Here is a 20,322-nt window from a genome sequence, read left to right as displayed (position 1 = left end):
TCCCAGAAGAGCATTAACAGGGCAGCAGCACTGTGTGAACTGTCTCACAGGGCAGGATCACGTAGCACAGTGGCTCTGGGGTGGGAGGTCATGCATTCAACTTGCATGCTCCTGGAACATCAAAACCCAGCCAGTTAATTCCCTAATCTGGAGCCATTTGGCCAGAGGTCACCTGAAATGATCCAGTAACTGGCAGAAGAAAACAGCCCTGCTAATTGCTTGACCCCTGCATTACCACTCTCTAAAATACATCTTTTTTCTAGCTACTGCATTTCACTACTCAAAATATGCAAAACTGATCCACCACTCAGCCAGCAGTTCCCACACTGCAGGAAGCAGCTCACAGTGACAGTTCTATCCTGTTTCAAACACATAGATCAAAAAGAAAAGAAAGAAAAAGGAAACCAAGACACAGATCTGCTAGTCCCAATGTTCAGAAATCACTGGTTTTTAAATGTTTTTTAAAGGAAACAATCAGTCAGAGGAGGCTGGAGTGGTGTCTGGCTTCCCTTAGGAATGCCTTTATCATTTCAACGTGAAAACAGTGAAACATGCATTACAGCCATGGAGCAGCTCTAAGATAGGAATTTTTCAGGTGACCCTCTGGCTAGACTCATGAAATACTACTTAGAGAACATGTAAAAGCTCCTCACTCTCTCCTGCAGACCTCAGCTGACCAAAGAACACCCCTGAAGTGCCAGTAAATGATCCATTCTCTCTGTTTTCCAGCCAAGCCCCCTGACAGTCTGCAAGCTTCAAAAGCTGCATGTTCCCTCCAGCTGCATGTCACAGGCAGCTCAGGAGCACAGAGAGCAAAGCTGGCTGGGAGTGCACCCAAGGCTAGACACAGACACAAAGCTATTTCTCAAACACAGGAACAACTCCTTTGGCTGCTCTTCCACATCACTAACATCATGTCCTGCTCATTCACCTGCTGAACCTGCCCCCAGAGAGAGAGGCCAGCACCATCCCCCACACCTGCATGGAGTGTGCTCAGGCTCTCAGGTGATTCCTTTCAGACTGTCAGAGGGTGAAGAGGTGGGAAGGGGCAGGCTGGGTAAAGGGCACAGGATGTGCTGGTTTTTAGGGAGACATCTCACTTGTTGTTAAACCTTCACTCACTGCTGGTGCTCCCTGCCTGTACCAGCCTCTCATACTTGAACAGCAGCCTTCACACACACCCCACTTCTGCTGCAACCTAGTTTTTCCTATCTAATAAAAGCTGATGCCTTGTTTGTGCACACAGAGAATCAGATTTCAACTCAGAGTAAACCAAGGAGTATGAAAACAAACCCTGAATGCACCTACCTCTTGCTTCAGTGTTAATCTAGACATGATTTCACTGTGGTCAATAAGGGACAGCTCATCCACCTCTTCCTCCAGCTGTGATGACTCCAAAGCATCTGGTGACTGTGGCTGCCTGTGACAAAGAAAAGGGAAATAACCTTCATCAAATGACAGTAAGTACACAGAGTCTCGGAGGTAAATCTTTTGCAAACAAGCCCAAATGTCTCTCTCTAACACTGTTGTTTTGTGCAACTCTTGAAAAAGAGAAAGATAAACCTTGAGGACGTGAATACTTGTCTGTCTGCATTTCTGGCAGCCAGGATTTTACTATAAGTACACACTTCCATGTCTCCTTAATCCACCAAATTTTTAGTGCACACAAATCTAAGCCTTTTCTCAAGTGTACAGAGACTGAGCACACTCTCCTCATGCACATCTCAGTCAGTTCATGACCCCTTGTGCTGAGACAAGGGGAGATGACAGGCTCTTGTGCTGCAGGAAAATAGAGCAGAAAATCATGACCATTTTTTTTTGGTGTACATCCCCCTCTAGAATTCCTACACCTGAAGGTTAGTACTCTTGTGCCAGGACATGTCCTCTCTGTGCCTGTATTTCTAAAAAAAAACCAAAACAAAGTACTTATGTTGCTCATAGCTTTCCCCAGGCCAAAATCCTGTGCACCAGTCAGTACTTTGGGCAGATAGTGAGCTCTGCAGAGCACTCTTGTGTTGTCTCCTTCACTGCAGGGATCAAAACCCTCAAACCAACTGCAGGAAAATGGGGGAGGGAAGTTGACTGTCACACACAAATCAACTGCTGTTCTCTGTTTTTGCTTTAGAAATGCAATTGCAGAGCAATCTCGAGCAGCAGGGAAGCACTCACTCCACTCCTCCTGAAGCCCATCTGTTCCAGCTTGCACCTCTTCATTTACATAGGCAAATGACAGCTAAGAGCATTAGGAGGGATATAAAGCCTCCTGCTCCAGGGCCTCAGCCAGCCTCTAACTAGCAGGGTTAGGAAGAAATTTCCCTCTGGAAGACTACTCCAAACAGCAATACAGACTCTTTTCACACATTTCCCTGGAAGCAGGAGGGAGCAGCCAGTGTCAGGGACAGCAGAGCCACTGAGATGGCTGAGGATGCTAACACAGGCTGCATTAACCCCCATGGGCTCCCTGAGCTCAGCAAGGATATCCTGCCAGGGTTCCCCTCGTTCAGCAGGATCCCAACAGGCACTGGCTGTGCAAATAAAGTGAACTTAGGAGTTTACACAACATGGAGGAGGCTTAGGGCACACCAGGCAGCCCCAAGGATGGTTTGGCAGAGGGGATGTTGGGGCTCTGCACCCTTTGAACCTGGAAGGACACCAGGGGTCAAGGCTCACCTTTCAGCACCATCTTTGCCCTCCTTCCCCATGGCACTGCTGTTCAAAGCCGAGTCTTTGGAGTGGCCATCTTTGACAGGGGGAGATTCCTGCCAAGAGAAAGGAGTTTTTCATCATTACACGGGGTCCTTGAGCCCAGCCAGCCTTGCATTTACAGTCTGCCTGCCTCTAAATGGCCCTTTACTGTGAATTCCTACAGAGCAGTTAAAGATTGATGCAAGTTAATGCCAAATGCCAGGAAAACACAGAAGTTAATCAGACAGGAAATTTGGGACCATCTCTGGAGACTAGTGTAATTAGTACTGTTTGCTTTTAACATTGTGAAATGATGCTGAAAGTTACAACACAAGTCAGCTGTTGTCTTGGATTTTAACCCTCTCATGACCTTTTATTTTTCCTCCAGCCCTTCCCGTTGAAATACACTTTGCCTCCTGCTTTAATCCAAACAGACACAATCAGCTCTACACTCTCCAGTTTCAGTTCCCCTCCTGACCACAGCCCCCCTGCCTCAGGGGGTGGATGCTCACTGCTCCCTACCTCCCTTCTCTCCCATCAGAAGAGGTTTTGCAATGATGCAAGGTTTCCACTCCACGACTCAGGGCTGTGGAAATGAGGCTAATGCAGAAAAGCAGAACCAGCTGAACCCGCGGCACGGAACAGCAGGTAGAGAGCTCAGAGCAAAGATACAGCATTTTAAATTAGCCATTTATTAAGGAGACAAATAGCCATGAACAGCAAATGGGAATATTAATCCAAAAGTGTCAGAGTTCAGAATTATTTAACATCATGCAGAGTGAAGCTTGGAAATGCAACCTAGTGAACAGACAGGACTGAAACCACGTCCATGCTATCCACTCAGCATGGAAACACCCTGCTGAGCCTGGGTTTCTTGGTGTCTGCAGGATTTTTCCAGACTCTATCTGTAAAGCCCTTTGCTTCAAAGTTGAGAACCCGCTCAGAGCTGCCCAAAAGGATGGGCCTGCCCAGATGTGTCTCCTGAGGGGAAGTGATGGGAGCACTATCTCTTGGCGTATTTAACACCACTATGGATAAAGGTCCTGGAGACATCCTGCAGGAGATGTGCCTTCCAAGAGGAGGGCAGGCAAAAAGATCACCACGCACTGCTGCCAGTTTTCTATGACTCAACAGGAAGATGGGACCTCCCTGGAATGGAAAACGCCCTGGCTCCTCTAGGAAATACCTAAGATACAAGGCTTGGGTAAAGGAAGAAAGTGTGTGAGCACAATGCTAAATCAATCATTTACTCTGCAAGCAAACAGCGATGGAAAAAATAAGTATTTAGTGCAGAAGACTTTCTGTATTAAAATAGGGAAGGCAAAGCAGTTACAAGAGAAGATGTGGCCCCAGGATGGCTCAGGGTGCAGCTCTCTCCTGCAAGGGAACTTCACGCAAGCAGCTCCAAACAGCCAGCGAAGCGCAGAGGAAACAGCGCGGCAGGAGGAGCCATCCCTGACTCCTGCCAGGGCTCAGCGGGACCCCAAAGGCATCTCCTGCTCTGCACCTGCACCAAGAGGGCCCCCAAACCTGCAGCCAGGAGTGGGCAAGCAGAGGGATGGCCGGGGAGCTGGGGCAGCAGAGGGACAGGGTGTGCAGAGGAGGCCGGTGCCAAGCGCGGGAGCCCCGTGAAGTCGGCATGCACCAGGCAGCCCCTCCCGGGCTGGCCTCTCCAGGCTGTTACTTACTCCTTCAGAGCCTGGGAGTTCCCCGTTGCTCTGGCCAGAGGAATACAGATTGACATATTCACCCTCACCAGCCTCCTCACTGGCGTTTTCACTCTGAGGGAGACAGGATGAAAGGAAATACGTGACGGTGCCCCCCACCAGCACTTCACAGCAGAGAGAACCTGGGAGAAGAACTGCCCTCGGCAGCTGCTGTCACCTCCCTCGGAGCTGTTCTCTGTCTCTGTGGCCAACAGCGGCCACTGAGGCTGCACCATCCTGGGGATCATTATTTCTGGCTCTGGAGGACTATCCTGAAGGCTCTGGGCAGCAGCAGGCACCGCTTTGCAAGAGCTGTGGGCTCCAGGTGAGAGCGCCAAGGTGCAGCGGGTGGATTTCAAGGTGCTGGAAGCAGAATGTTCAGAGCTGGACACAGAGCTCCTGTCCTACCCAGGGCAGTCCTGCTGAGTGCAGACCAGCCCTCAGCCCCATGGGCATCAAAGGTATCCCCCAAACTAGGCTACAAGCATGGACTAGACCCATCAGGCCAGAATAAACCAAACTCGAAGCCTTCTGGGATATAACAAGGACCCAGTGCAAGGAAGATGCAAAGCAAGGTCACATCCAAAGCGTGAAAAGCTGCACATCTACTCTGTAATCACTGACCCTCTTCCAAACTTGGCAGAGAGGCAGCACTAGCATGCCCTGTGCTGACAGCTCTAATCCCATCAACTCTCAGCTTTGCAGCAGACGAAAGAGGAACTGTCTTGAAAATGAGGTGTTCAAAAAAGTATCTGTAATGGACAGACCTGCTCAGTGATGTGCAAAGTGATCTGGGACCTCAAACTAGCAGAGTGGGAACAGTGTTAGCCTCACTTCACCAATATGTGACAACCTGCCACCAAGCACACAGCTGGGGCTGATAGGAACTGGGAAGAGCAGGAACCTGGAGAGAACAATAGGTTTTATGCACAGGAGAGACAGAGCTGGACTGTACCCACTGCTCCTGGTGACTCAAGAGGGAGCAGGTGGCCACTGCAGGATGTGAACTGCTGTTAGGAGCCTGCATTTAGTAACTACCAACCTCACAAAACACTCCTTTACCTCCCTTAGCTTTATCTTACAATTGCAGGAAGCTACAGCCAACTCTCCCCTTCACCAGCATCTGACATTTTGTGTTTCCTACATATATGTAACATTTTCTAAAACCTGCTGAGGTTGTCCATTTTTTTCTAGCCATTTTTATACGAAATTTCCTCTCTTCAATCCACACACATTTGGAAACCAGACTAGACCCCAATTTAGCACGTATTAATACAAGAGACATTTTCTTTGAAAGAAAAACCCCAACAAATACAGGCAGCCTTGCGTGAAGGTGCGTTATCATCCCTTTGGATAGTCTCACCGAAGGCGTCTGGAGAGAATCAGTGAAAGAGGATTCAGAAGGAAGGCAGACAGGAGCATTCCCATTAAAGCTGCTCTCCTGAGAAGAGGAGTTTGGCACATCCACAGTGCTGGGTGACTGGCTGGCTGCAGCGGGCACCGCTAGGTCGGGGCTCTGGGACACATGGACAGGCGGAAAAGGTGGAGTGGAGCAGGAGGAGGAGGTAGAAGAGAGGAAAGGAGGTATGGAGACTTGGTTGTGAGGCACAAAGTCCTGGGAGTAGGACCTAAACACAGATTTGTACTGCAGGATGCAGAGACACAACACAAAAAACAAGGAAGATGGGGCAAGGAAAGAGACAGACAAAAGAAAAAGTAATTAGATTGGCAGCAGCATAGCAGTGACAGCACAAGGCATTTCTAACACAGGCAGCACTATTTCACCATCCACACGCTAGAGCAGGAATTGCTACCTGGGATACATCAGCCAAGCTTTCCTGGCTCTTCTTGCACCATCAGCAGCCTGGCTGCTCATCTCACAGAGGGAAAGTGAGCAGCAAGGTGTGACCTGCAGGTATCCAGCCTTTGCAGGCAGGGGAAAACCTGGATAGCTCAGAACTGCTAATGCAGTGACCCTGAAAAATCACCTGAGTGGAGGAAGGATGTGAAGGCACACAGAAAGCACAACTCTGAGCATGCTGGAAGTATCTACACAGAGAAAACTACTTTAAGTGCCTATTGCTTTTCTGGGATTTTCCACAGGATCCAAATTTAAGATGCTTTTTGCTCCAGCCCTGTAATTTAACAGCTACTGTGTCAAGTCTGTTCCAGAACACACAGCTCCCAGAAAGGAGTGGCTGGATACTGCCTTCAAAGTTACACTGAAGGATAAAGGAGATTATGCTGCTACTCCTTCCCATTCGTGAAAAACAGGGAGCAAAAATGGTAATTGCCCTCCGGAGTGATGAATTCCTTATCAAACCAATCCTTTAATGCAGTGCCTTGAAGAGTCAGCTGAAGAGATGAAAAGAGATCATCTGCGTAAAGCTTTATTTCACTATCTCTCCTAATCATCAGATTACTGTTCAGATAATATTAAACAGGGTGCAGTGGGAATATATTGTGCCAAGAAAAACAAGAGCAACCCTCTGTCTTTTAACATCTGGTGCTAGTAAGATTTGCCATCAGGGTAAGTCCAAAACAAAGCTGACTACCATTAAAAAAAAAAAAAAAAAAAAAAAGCTAAATCTGCTGGAGAGGAGTTTATTTTAAAACTTGCAAAGCTGGTCATAGTCAAGTGGACTGAAAGAAGAATCACATCATTCAAAAAACCCCAGGCTGGAACACAGTTGTGGTGCTGCTCCATTGAGGGATCTGCTGCAGGATGTTGCAGTACAGAGCTCTCAAGAAGCACTGACACAACTTGCTCAAACCAGGCTGAAAAGTGACACCACTGTGATGCAGAAAGAAAGGGAATCAAAGGCAGGAATTGGAGAATTCAGGCTACATTTTCTCAGGAGAATTGAGCAGGTAAGAAAAAGCAAAGCTTAGTCCATCACCTGAGCCCCAGCAGCAGCACCCAGCTCAGCTATGGTATTTTTGTTTCTACCTAGGAAAGATGTGGGCTTAAAAATTTAAACTGCTAACAGCCTCAGGCCAGAAGCTTGGTCAAAAAAGCTTTTCCACTACAAAGGAAAGGAAATGTAAAGGTCAATGATTAGGCTTTACCTTCCACCACCTTAATCCTGGAGTGCCTGTGCCTTCTGCCTTGCAGTCCAGCAGTGCTCCGGGTGTATTCTCAGGGCCCAAAGCAAATTGCAGGCCATAATACAGAGGAGAGGAGGGGGATGCTTTGGAAAGAGAGCTTAAAAGACTACTGAAAAATAATTAAAATGCAAATCCCCACCATGTGCCTGTGGCTAAAAGGAGACAGGCTCTAGGACAGGCTCCTCTCTCTTCCTGCCCATTTCTTTCCAGATGAGCAGCGCTGGCTCCAGGGACACTGTCAGCTTTTGGAGCTGCCTCAGTAACAATGACAAGCCTAATCTCTGTATTTACTTTCTGCCTGGATAAATGCTCTACATTTATTCATTTTCACTTGCATGGCACAAACCACTAAATCCCTCGTAAGACGCCAGGCTCATGACATCATCTTGGCTCAGCAGATTCATTCTGCCTGCCTGGTATTTCATGATCTCACTGGCACTGATATTCCAATGATCACCCCAAGTCCCAGCCTAGACCCCAAACCACTGCTCAACAGCTCAAGAAGGCACTCAAAAAACTGCTGTGCTGAGAACAAGATCCTTTGCTCCTGCAGAGGAAATAATTAGCTCCAGCAAAGCTCTGTGCCAGCTCCCCCATTGCTGGATTTCCTGCACCCACATGACACAGGCGGCACATGCTGTCCTTCACTTTGTAGCTGATGGACATCTTCCACCCAGGAGGTCCAGGGGGTTTTGTCCCTGACCTGCTGAACCCAGAGGAAAAGGCAGGCTTTTGCAAAGCAGCAGTGGAGCTCACGCAGGGCAGGAGTGAAAGGAAATGACTGTGCTCAGCCAAGTCACTCTGGGACAAGCCCTGCGTGAGGTGCTGGCAGGGTTAGCTCAGGGCAGACTCTGCTTCCCTGCCTGCAGCCTGGACCAGCAGCTCAGGGAGATGAGTTACTGCTTCTGGGGCAGGAACATTTGCACAGCGCCTGCCTCAAGGAATTTCACACACATTAATCCTAATTTGAAGGCAATTTAGACCTAAATATAACATAACATTGGAGAAATTTTAGAAGTTTGAATGCAGATAAGTCAGTATTGACAATCACTGTTTGTTTCTCTCTCCCTGGTCTCATAATACACCTTCAGAACAAGTTCTTGGCATGAGATATGTTGAAAATGCCAGCTTAAGGCCCAGGTACCCATGAAAATGCATTCATCTTCACTATGTGATCCGTGAACAATCATTTAAGGATGCAGACAGGCTCTCAGCATGCTGTTAACAAAGGAAACAGTGCAGAGAAGCCTTTGGTGTGCTGGCATTAATTAGTCAGCCTGCTCTCAACTTCCAATCTTGTTGTAAAGTTGCATCTTGTAGAAAGGGAGCCAGGGAGCCCCCTCCTTCCTCCGGAGTCTGCAAGCAGCTCTGGAATTCCAGCTATGCAGCCGTGCTGGGACAAGAGCCAAGAGTGAAGCATACTTTTCAAAGGGAAAAAAAACCCACCCTGCAGTGGAGATGATGTCCATATGGCACCCATTCCTGCTGCTCCCCAGCCTGACCCAGCCCAGGGAGCAGCTGCCCCAGGAATTGCAGCCATGGCTTCCATGGGATCTGGGTGTTGTTCACCTCCTGGAAGCCTTGTCATCCTCTAAAAGAAATACTTTTTTGGGGAGGGGATGGTCCATTCAACACAACTGTCACAAGGAAACGAGCCATCCTTTAGTGCTCCCCCCAAGAGGCAAGAGTTTATCTTGGAAACAAATCAGAGCTTGTTTCCATCAGCTCCTCAGAGGGTTCCTGCAGGGTCAGTAAGGCCTCGGTTATGGCTTCACAGACATGGCCTCCTACTCCATGGCTTTGCTTTAAGTGAAGTGACTTCTGGGAAAGCTACAAAACAGGGTGCAACAGGAATCTATGGGAAAGGATGCTCTCCTGTACCCAAACTCTGGCCACACTGCCAGCTCCCACCACAGGACCAGAAGAGGGGTTCCCAGCATGAACAGCTCTGACCTGTGACAGCAAACGGCGGAGACAGGGGGAAGAGAGAGCTCCCTCTCCTCTCACCAGTGCAGTGGTTTTTAAAAAAGACCTCTCTGCCACTTGGGGAGTGCTTGCACAAAGCCAGCTTTGAGCTGGGAGCAGCCTCATCTCCTGGGAGCAGCAGGAAGCAAACGTGCCTGGCCCTGAACATTTACCACACACCGTGTCACACAGGTCTCCCAGAGACAGAATCTTTCAACCCTTTCAATTTGCTGCCTTTGATTTTTTGCAACAGTGAATATTTCAGAACAGCTTTCTATCATTAGAAGCCTTGTTCCAGGATGCCCCAGAGGTCAGTGACATTCTGGCTGTTTATTTGGATTAGATGGCAGGAGATAAGCACTTTTTTCTATTAAAACTTATTTCAGGAGAGATGCTTCTTCACACTCACTAGGCATGGCTGACCACAGCTAACAGGCAGACAGGGGTATATATGCAGAGAGTCAGTGGTTCCAAGTTGCAGCAGTCTCCAGCCCAAATCCAAAGTTGAATTCAATTATATGGCTGACAGAGCATCTGCAGCATCAGCAGACACAGTCTTTACCTTTTAAGCACAGCCTTCTCACAGTTACCCTATGGACTTCTGCCAAATTAATCTGCCATCCTGCCAGACACTCCCAGATCAGGTAGAGCATCAGACTCCCAAAGTATGAAGCTATCAGAGGAAAGGATCAATCTTTCAGATCTCCCCTGCTAATGTTATTAAGGGAACTATGTGGGCAATGTGCCAGAACTGGATGCCCAAATTGTAACAGCCCAGAATTATGTTCACAAAATACTGGGTGTTGCAAAGTCATTAGACCCTAAGAATATAATTGCACAGACAACTATTTGAAAAGACTTCCTATCTCATAACACAATGCTGGGCTTCCAGGTACTTTTGCTAATGAGGAAGGAAATGCTCCTGCAATGAATGGCTGGAAACACAAGCTGCCAACAGAATGGCTTCAAGCACTGCCACAGGAAAGGCAGCAACTCCTCAGGCTGGAATGTTTCTCAGCAAGGCCTCTGACCTGGCTGCAGAGCTGACCTCCCTGGTTTTAACTGATGGGTAGCACAGTACAGGGATGGATGGGGCTTCTTGTGTCTCCTGGCTTCTGCACAAGAAAACACAAAATCCAAACTTTTCCTTGTGGAGGAGAGATTGCTGCACATCTTGGCAACAGAACAAATAAGGGGGAAGCAGGGGAAGAAAACATTTGTAAGATTTATTAACCATGCTGTCATGCATCTCTCTTTGGAAAATATCAGAATTCAATTCAGTTGCACCTCCAGCATCAACTCTTTAGCTTGTGGACAAAGCCCCCAGATCAAGACGGCAGATCTGGAAAAGACAGAGTCTGGGGACCAAGACAAGACTTCTAAAAGATCAGTCACACAAAAACCACGGGGTGTGTGGCCCATGAAGTCAACATGGGACTGGTCAGAAAGACCTACAGAGACCTGCAGCGTTCCAACTGCAAGGAAAATGTGTAAACCCCCAGAGGAAGTGGTTTTCACCACCCCAGAGGATCCAGGGATGCCAGCAGGCAACAGCACTATTAATACCAGTGTCCAAGCCTGCCACAGGCAGTGGAAATGAACACAAACACAGAAGGAATGCTAAACAGGAAAGGCAAAACAATACCTAAGTCAGAGCAGCTGGTTAAAGGGATGCAAATCTTTTCAATCCCCCTTCCCTCTGCTCCAAATTAAGAAGCCAAAACATCAGGACAGAAAGGAGCAAACAGGTTATGACCTCCCAGCCATGATCTGACTGAGGCTCTCACCATGTGAATGAAAAGAGCTGGGTCTCTGCTGAGGGCAGAGCCTGGTGTGTGCTGCAGGCTGGGAGTGAGCTCCAGGAATGGGAACCAGGCAGGCAAAACGTGGGAAGCACATGGCTGTGTCATGCACGCCTTTAATCACTCCTCTGACCCCCCTTTTCCTGAACATACGTTAGCACACACACAAGAAAGAGGAACAGTTGCTGTGAATTTTCTGTGCACTTGCTCAGTTTGCTCAAGAATGGTGAGAACAAGGAGAACAGAAGTGCTGAACTGGAGCTTTCATAAGGAAATCACTTGCGCCTTCTGCTGGAATCTGACAGCCAACTGGTTAATGGGAAATTACTGGAAATGTTCCTTAATTAAAAAGAAAACATAAGAAAAAACCCAACATTTTGAGAAAGGCAACTTGTTTCTCCACAGTGAAGGATGCAGCCAAATTTCCACTAATGGCATGTACATGCCTTGGAGATACAAGTGTTCCTTGTTTCATCCAGGAAAAGCTTCCACAAGAGTTTCTGCAGCCACCAAGGATGATTTTCCACCAAGGGTGGCAAACCTGTGGATGGGCAGCAGTGGAGCCCATCACTGGATATTTCCTCTAGCAGTGCAGAGTTCTCCAGCTGCCAGGAAGCACCAAGCTTTCAAGATCTGAATAAAGCAAGGGACAGCAGCTCTGTGCTCTCAGGAAGGGAGGGAGGTGATCAGCTGGAGAGAAACTACTGCCAACCATAACCAAGCACGATGCCTTCTGGTTGCAAACCTCCTTTCCCACTGTTTAGAACTTCCAAAAGAGGTGGGAATCCCTTGAATGATTCTTGACAGTACAATCCAGTTGTCCCCTCAGTGTGGGATTTAATGGCTCAGCTGTCCATGGGATGGGGAACATGATGCAGTTCCTTAAATCAGCCCACACTACCAACACAAGCCCTGCTGGCACAGAGGCCAGACACGAGTCAGACTCAGATAAAAAACAGCTCAACTTGCCAAACCTATGAGGTCTGATCCAGTTGCTCAAGATCTGCCTCTATCCAGTAAAAGCTATTACCTCTGACACAATTTCCTGCAAAGGAGGGAAAAGCACAATTAGTGGGCTGACAGAGCACTGGTGGCAGCTGGGCTGCAACAGCCCCTGCAGTGCTGACTGGAGAGAAAGGAGTCAGGGCTCTAGAAAAATTCATCCATTAAAAATTAAAAGATGCTCTGAACAACTTCACCTCTTTTCTGCTGTCTGAAAACAGTCTTGTTAAGCCATGTAAATCAGGAGTAAGGCACTAATCCTTCACCTGGAGCACAGAGCTAAGGGGATAACAAGCAGAGCGTGGTGCTGGCTCAGCCTCCCTGCTGCTGGCACATGAACAGATGGGGACAGGGACATGTCCTCCCTGGGAGTGAGTCCTGTGGCCTCTCTAGCCAGTCTCCAGGGAAGGGAAAAAAGCACAGGGCACTTTCTGAAAAGTGGCTACCCTTGCAGGGCCTTGCTGACACTGGGTCATTGGACAGCCATCAGGCTGAGCAGCTCGGACTTCCTGGGATTGATCCAAAGAGGTTTTTGCTTCCTGTGCAGAATGAATAACAATTTATGCAGGAGACGTATAATTTTAGGATATCTAAAATTATAGAGAGAAAGCCACTGCTGCTACCTGGGTACACAAGAGGCCAAGTGCTCAGCTGGCAGTGTCTGAAAGGTGTGCTCTCCCTGGCACTGATTCCCTCACTGGGGCTGGGGGCAGCTAATGCTGATTTTTGCCAGGTTTATTTTTCACCAGTGCTCACTTGAGTGCCCTTTCTCTAGGGAGAGAGGAGAAATGAAGACAAGAGGACATGAGGAGCAGAGCAGCATGCTGAAGTGCTCCTGGTGGCATCCCTTGAGTGAAACCTCCCAGGGCAGATTGCAGGAGAGGCTCTGCTCCTTGCAGGGCTGATGGAGGGTGGGTGTCACCCTGGGAGGGATCCAAAGCCCCACAGCTGTTTCACATCTCTGTCTTATTAGGGATGGGGGAAACAGGATAAACTGTGGTTATGCTATTACATGGGTCAGCTATGATGTATGTAAGGACATTGGTATTCTGCAGCTCAAAGAGACACTTTCACAGTGAAAAATCCCATTTTTGGCTGTGAAAAAATAGACCAGATAATGAGAAACTATGAAATTATCCTAATTTAAAGGTACTAATGGAAAAATCACCATTTTTAATTCAGCTTATTTCATTTGACAGTGCCCTGTCTCATTGCTCCTCATGCTCCAGCCATTTATTTTATCCCTCACCAAATCCTTGCAAAAATGAGTACGGATTTTTTAATGAAGTTTTAACATTTCTTAAAATAATATATTCACAGAAATGTAGTCCAAAGTAAGATGAGAATGGATCAGAGCAATTTAATAGGTAGTAACCATTTAATCCAACCAGGACACTTGTTTAAATCAAAGTGCCCACGTATTTTTAGAACATTACAGAATCATATTTATAGCCTCTCAATTAAATCAAAAATAGTCAAGCACTTTTATCTAGTCCTACAGCTCCATGTTTTGCTAGCAAGAACAACTACCAAGTAAGAGAACTGTACAATTCAAGACTTTTACTTCAAATTTTAGAACTGTTTACCACAAATTTATGCCAACACTAACCTTGCCACCCCTCAGCCTTTTCATCTGTGCAGCAAAGCTGTGATACTGCTCTCTCTCACACAAGTGGAAGCCAAAAGCTTTCATTCATGGCTTGTGAAGTAGCTCTACTTGTAAAGCACTTGAATACTTTCTTCTTCTTTGGACCAGTGATTATCACTAATTTTTAAAGAATGAGTAAGTGCTGAAATGGGAAGACAGCAGTGGCACAGTAGGAGGATACTGTTTTCAAACATTTAATATTAAACTAATTGAACACTTTGGAATCTTCAAGTCTTGTCTGATAATTTCTTCTCCAGCAGAAGCCTAATTTACTAAACATCCAGGTCACTGTCAAAAAATAGTGTATTCTCAGTTGTCATCACATGGCAATCAGAGCATAACCACACAGTTTTACATGAAAATGAGCCCCACACTGATGAGCTGGTAGAATCCCATGGTTGAGTTTAATTTCATTATATTAACACTTTGTTATTACTACCATTTAATTTAAGCAGCTGATCAGAGATTTAAGAGTGCTCTAATACTATTTTGATTTAAATCATTTCCAGCTCCTCCTGCCATTTTCTCTTCAGGCTGCTCATAAGTGCTGTAGGAGAGAAAACCCTGCTCATCCATCAGCAAATCATACAAGCAAACTGAGCTGGTTTGGGACCATGGAGACGTGAAGGGAAGCAGACAGGCAAAAATGAGATGAAGATCTAGCAGAGGCTGTTTTCTAGAAAAAAAAAATTAAGGAGCTGCAGCCCCCGTTCCACATCTTTGACTAAATCCATGGATTTTGGGGACAGCATCTTGTTATTTCTCCCAAGGCCAGGCTCACACAGCAGCCTTTAATTGACTCATCCACATCACTGCCATTATGCAATGGGACAAAAAGACTTTGCAGCTCCAGCGTGCAGCCTGGGGCACACAGAGGTCACAGGAGTGTGCCTGGGCACACAGGCCAGCTCTCCTTCCTCAGTCCCCTGCCACAAATGTCAACATGGAAAGAAAGCTACACCTCCCCTGGCTTCATTTGGTGAGAGTTACACCTGGTGAGAGTTCCACCTGGTGAGAGTTCCACCTGGTGAGAGTTCCACCTGGTGAGAGTTCCACCCCGTTTCTCCCACCTGGCTGGTGACTACAGGAGTTCCAAAGCCCCCAAAGGAACCCCCACGTTCACCTGAGAGGGCAAGCAGAGAACTGGCAGAGCAGTGATCAGCAGTCAGACAGCAGGCAGGTGTTGCAGGACTCACCGAGTGCACAGGAAAGGAGCTGTGCCGGCTCAGAAAGGAGTTAGAGACTGACACAGTGAGGCCCTGAGCGGCACCGCAGTCCTCGGGGCTGAAGGGCACTTTAGGCTGCTGGACACAGTAGGAGACAGAAGAGAAAGAAGAGGCAGCATAGGAGGCCTGCTGAGGAAGGGGGAGAAAGCAGGAGACACAAGACACAGAGAAAGAGAGCACAGAAAAGGCGATGAATAAAGGGCAAGAAATGCTAACTGTAAAACAATGCATATAATGGCTGGCTAAACAAACAGCTATTCATACAGCTCATCAGAGCCAGACACACCAATATGCCTTTCTTGAGCTCAAGAGGCACGACAAAAATCACAATTTAAATCTTCTTTGTTTCACAAATCCCTTAAAAGGTGAACTCCTGCCTCCCCCTCCCTGCGCACCCTGCACAGCTGCTGCTGGCACAGACAAGCTGCTCCTCACTGCCCTTCTGTCCCCTTGCCGTGGGGGCAGACACCCAAAGGAGGAACTGGCTCTAAGCACACAATTCTTACACATTACTGGCTTTTTTTCTGGCAACCTGCAGATTGGGAATTTGGCCTCTCAGTGTGAGCTATGGATCCTCACTGGTTCTGCTGTGAGGCTGGGTGACAGTGACATCCTGCCATTTCTCTGTCCAGTCCAAAATAATAATCATTTGCACAGGAGGCAGCTATGACACTGTAAGTGACAAATCCTGGCAAGGAATTTCTCCTGAATTTCCCTATGGTAGGGAGACAGAGAGGATAAGGTATATTCAGGCTTTCTCAGACTTGTTGAATAAAACATACAATGTAAACACTCAATCTTATTTTTGATTAAGATCTGAAGCTGGCAAGAAAGGACTTCCTCATTATTATATTACAGAAGAGTCCATCCAGCAAAACTTGTTGCTGCTAGAGCAGCTGATGCCCATTTGATTAGCCAAATCAAAATCTCCCAGGGCAGCAGGAGCAGAGGAACAAGAGTCTGGTGGCTTTTACAGGGACTGCTGAATAAGCCATCACCTGCTTGCACCTCTTTCCCAATGGAGGGATGGATGGGAGGCTGCACTTGAAGAAACCTTTGCTTCAGGGGAACTGCAAGCAACACCTTGATGGTATCAGCTTCTAAAATGACAGGAATGGCCAGCAGGCAGAGCAGTGACATCCTGGCTGTCCAGAAAATGATTAAAGGGAAGCAAAGAAACGCTTTGCTTCAGCCATCAAATTCAGGGCAGGAGCAGAATGTCCCTCCTGCACAATGGCTGCAGTAAATCTGTGCTTTGCAAACTCTGACCATGACTGTGCAGCCCAAGTCACCTCCAGAAACATCCCTGAAGTGCAGCCACCTCCAGGAGGGGAAGGCATGCAAGGGACTGCAAGGTACAAGTGACAGTGCAAGGGGACACTGATGGGGACCACAGACCCTGGAGAACTGCCTGATCCTCCAGAGATGAGTCCTGTAGACTCTTTAGTATCCCTGCAAAGCAAATGGGATGCCAGCATTTAATATTATTATTATTAATTCTTGTCCCCACCAAGAATTAACAATAATAATATTCAGCTCAGCTTAGCCAAAAATGCCACTTTATCTTTTTAGGACTCTCCTTGCATCACAGGAATGTAGTTATGCAAATCCCAAAATTAGAATGAAAAAGTCACACTCTGGGACAGTCAAACTAGCATATACAACACGAAGAAATATTGCAAGAGTCACCCTCACAGTGGTAAGATCATGGCTCTGTTCCCACATTTCTTCCCATTTTGTTAATGCTATAACCAATTTAAGTAAGCTCCATCAGAACAAAATATTTTTTTTAAATAGAACAAATAAGTTAATTAATATAAACAAAATACCTTAAGTTGGAGTTGGGGAAAAAAAAAAAGAAAGAGAAAAGAAATGAAAGGAAAACCCTTAAAAGGAAATGGGACAAAATCCCACTCTCCAATGAGGTTGGAAACAAAACTGCTGCTGCCATCAGTGAGGTCAGGATTTCATCCCCCACATGGAAAATTGCCCTTTCTGTGCTGTTAAACCCACCACCCACACACACGTGGATGTGGAAACAGCCTGGGGGGCCAGCAGAACACTGAGAAACAGGTAAAATCCTGACTCACACAAGGGGACTAAGGTGAAGGAAACCTGCAGAGTGAAGCAGTGGCTACACCAAAGGTCTGGGCACAGTAACAGAACAGCAGTTTTTCTGTTCAAACAGTTCCTATTGGTGGTATCTCTGACAACAGTTTCAAAACAGCAGTGGGAACAACAGTGCAGCAATCTCTTGAAAATAGTGCTGCTCAGTGTGTCAAAACCTTCCAAGCAGTTGTTGTTACACAAGCCTGGCACAGATTCAGCCCTGCCATGTGCAAGACAAACGTTTCATTTTTAGGGCATTTTAGGCCTTTCAAAGCTTATAGGGAACGGTCTGAACGTGGGGTTGGAAAGCAGCAAGAATTCACATAATGCAAAATGCCTCAAACCATGTTCACAAGCTGCCAAGGAGCACGATGTGGTAACACCAGTGAGACATCCTCCCACCACCTCTGCCTGTCAGAACCAGGAGCAGAAAGAGCAGAGCTGTTCCTGGTGGCCCTGCCAGGTGTCCCTGAGGTGTCACTCACCAGCTGCCTCTGCTTGGGTGGGAGAGCAGGAGGAGGTTGCAGATCTTGAGAGGAGTCTAAGCTGATGAAGGAGTCATTGATGCCATAGACTTCCCTGAGGTACTTGTTCTTCTTCTGGTAGATGTGCTCATTCTGAGGGGTCTGGTAGAACATGGACGGCTGTGGCTCTGAGTAGTCTTCCACAAACTGCATGTAGGCCATCACTGCAAGGCAAAGAGAGGTGGCACTCACTGTCCTGCTCTGCAAACCCCAGCTGAGGGTCAGCAGGCAGCTGCCTGTCCTCAGAAGGGCACCCACAGCTTGCAAATCCAGCCATCCATCCTGCCAGCCAGCACACAGCAAACACCATGCCAGGCACAAACACAGCTCTGGCACCACAGAGGTCTCCAAGCAGCAACTTGAGGAGTGTCATTCACTGCTGCTTAGCCCAAATCCTCACATAATCCATGGCAATGCTGAGAATATTCCTCAACAGCTCATGTCCAAAGTCACCAAAAAAACCAGCATAGCGTCAGTCTGCTTTTTAGGAGTGTAACAATGCAACCCTGACAATAAATCTGCAATAATTCTTGTGCCTACAGTAAGTGTCATGTCTGCAGTCAGCAAGATTTCTAGAACCAGGAGGCACACAGTGTTTCTCCATTCTAGCAAGTGATAAAACTGTTATCAGAGAACACCTACCTGTGAGACTGGCTGTGCCTCTCCCTCAGCTCTTGAAATGCCACTGCCAATCCTGGTACAAAATACTTACACAACACTTCTAAAAGTGCCACTGACCACCTGTTCCTACCTCCTCAGCTCAAATCCAACACCCTTTGCTCCCATCCCTTTTTAAAGCAACTTACCATCTCCAATTTTCAAATTCAACTGATTCACAAGCTTTTGTGAGATGTGGCTCAATAGAAATGCTAAATTAAATAGGATCAAATCATGTCTAGAGGACCTTTCCATCTGTACAATATTCCTTCCAAAATCTATAAAAAACCCCACAAAGGTGAGGCTAGGCAGCTTTGACAGAGGATTAGTTACTGCTGCAATATTTTAGTGTTGCAGAGGGAGGATGACATTCAGTGCCATAGAAAAACTACTACAAACCCACCCCCATTATTAGGGATCAGAAGTGTACTGAATAATGTAAAACAAAGAAAGAACCCCTTTCTGTACACCTGAGAGGAGAAAGAGATGTATTTAAGTGCCATGGGAAGGACTAACCCAGGCCTTCTTGTAAACATGCTGTCATGCACAAGGCACTGTGATCATCCCTCCCTTCCTCCTGATAAACAAGCAGTTGTGACTTTTTGTAAATCTGGTCATTTGGTGGCAATTTTTCATCTTCTGCTGGCATTTCAGCTGTACAGCTGGAAGGAGTGGATGACTTCAGTGAAAGCTATAAATACAATGAGCACAATGCAGGATTGCACATCATGAAGCTGCTTCCCACACTGGCTGCAAGGCAAAGTCCTCTGTTCACCTGCCAAGGCAGACCTTTAAACAGGATACAGCCCTGCAAATGTGTCAGCAGGAAGGAGTTGCTTTGCACCTGTCTTGGGCACCTTTTTTCAGATTTCCTCTAATATTTTAAACTCCATTTAGAAACAGAGCTAACACAGCTGCCCTTCCCAAAAAGAATTATAACCCTCTTCCAAAAAATAGAATAAAGAAAAAAAGAAATACTGAAAAAAAACCAGGTTGGAGCAATGGGAGCACAGGAAATGGAGCTGACTTCAATCCTGACCGGTAACACCTGCTGTCCCCATCCTGTGACCCCAGAGTCCTGCCAGTGCACAACCTGCTCATGTCCTGCAGTACAGCCAGTCCTGCACAGCTCTGCCAAAGCTGCTGCAATTCTGACCTCCAGCTCTCCCTGCCACCTGAGCCTCGCTCCTGTTGCTCCCTCAGACTCCCTGCTCCTTCCCAGCCCCACCTCACAGTGAAAAGCAGCATGCTCTGGAATTACTGTCTTATTTGGAGTCCTGGTGAAGGTGCAGGAAATACAGAATTGCTAAAATAGTCTTTTCAGCTATCAGGGATTCAGTTGGCTGAGGTGCTCCTGTGCCCTGGAAAATGCCCTGGTATCATTCAACAACTTCAGGGGACAAGATCTAAAGGAGGCTTATGAAAGATATTTCTCTAGCAGCAAAACTGAACTAAGGATCAGGAGTCCTTGTGGAAGTGCAGAGGACAAGAGCTCGAGGGAAAGATCACATTTTGAGAGCTCATCAACAGAGCAGGACAAAAGCCAAGAAGGCAGGCCTGGCAGGGCTGGCATGATGCAGCAGACACTGCTGAATCCAGATCAACCCTTGGTGTTGAGTCACCTACAAGAGCAGAGCTTCACTGAACACCCAGATCTGCAGACACCACTGGGATCCATAGCTGTGAGCTCCTGGAGCAGCACCAAACTCTGCAAGGGCACCACAGCTCAGTGGGATCCATAGCTGTGAGCTATGGATCACTGGGATCCATAGCTGTGAGCTCCTGGAGCAGCACCAAACTCTGCAAGGGCACCACAGCTCAGAAGGGCTGGTGAAAAGGGCATCACATCAGACACTTGTGTAAAATCAAATCACTGCAGCTCAGGGCAGT

At 47.2% G+C, this 20,322-nt stretch overlaps 1 protein-coding gene across 3 annotated transcripts in view; it reads right to left on the bottom strand.

Annotated features, from left to right (window-relative positions):
- RAPGEF1 (Rap guanine nucleotide exchange factor 1) overlaps positions 1 to 20,322 on the bottom strand; it is an 84,227-nt gene that overhangs the window by 12,128 nt on the left and 51,777 nt on the right. The window contains exons 10-15 of one of the 3 annotated variants that reach the window (XM_059865294.1): positions 17,737 to 17,939; positions 15,113 to 15,271; positions 5,755 to 6,036; positions 4,374 to 4,466; positions 2,671 to 2,759; positions 1,309 to 1,420 (exon numbers count right to left, since the gene is read on the bottom strand). In XM_059865294.1, the coding sequence (XP_059721277.1) occupies positions 1,309 to 1,420; positions 2,671 to 2,759; positions 4,374 to 4,466; positions 5,755 to 6,036; positions 15,113 to 15,271; positions 17,737 to 17,939 (938 nt within the window). The remainder of the gene's footprint in view (positions 1 to 1,308; positions 1,421 to 2,670; positions 2,760 to 4,373; positions 4,467 to 5,754; positions 6,037 to 15,112; positions 15,272 to 17,736; positions 17,940 to 20,322) is intronic. The other 2 variants (XM_059865295.1, XM_059865296.1) reach the window with 2 other exon arrangements.

Source organism: Haemorhous mexicanus, chromosome 21 (assembly GCF_027477595.1).
Source record: "Haemorhous mexicanus isolate bHaeMex1 chromosome 21, bHaeMex1.pri, whole genome shotgun sequence".
NCBI classification, from domain to species: Eukaryota; Metazoa; Chordata; class Aves; order Passeriformes; family Fringillidae; genus Haemorhous; species Haemorhous mexicanus.
This window is presented reverse-complemented; position numbering and strand designations above follow the sequence as displayed.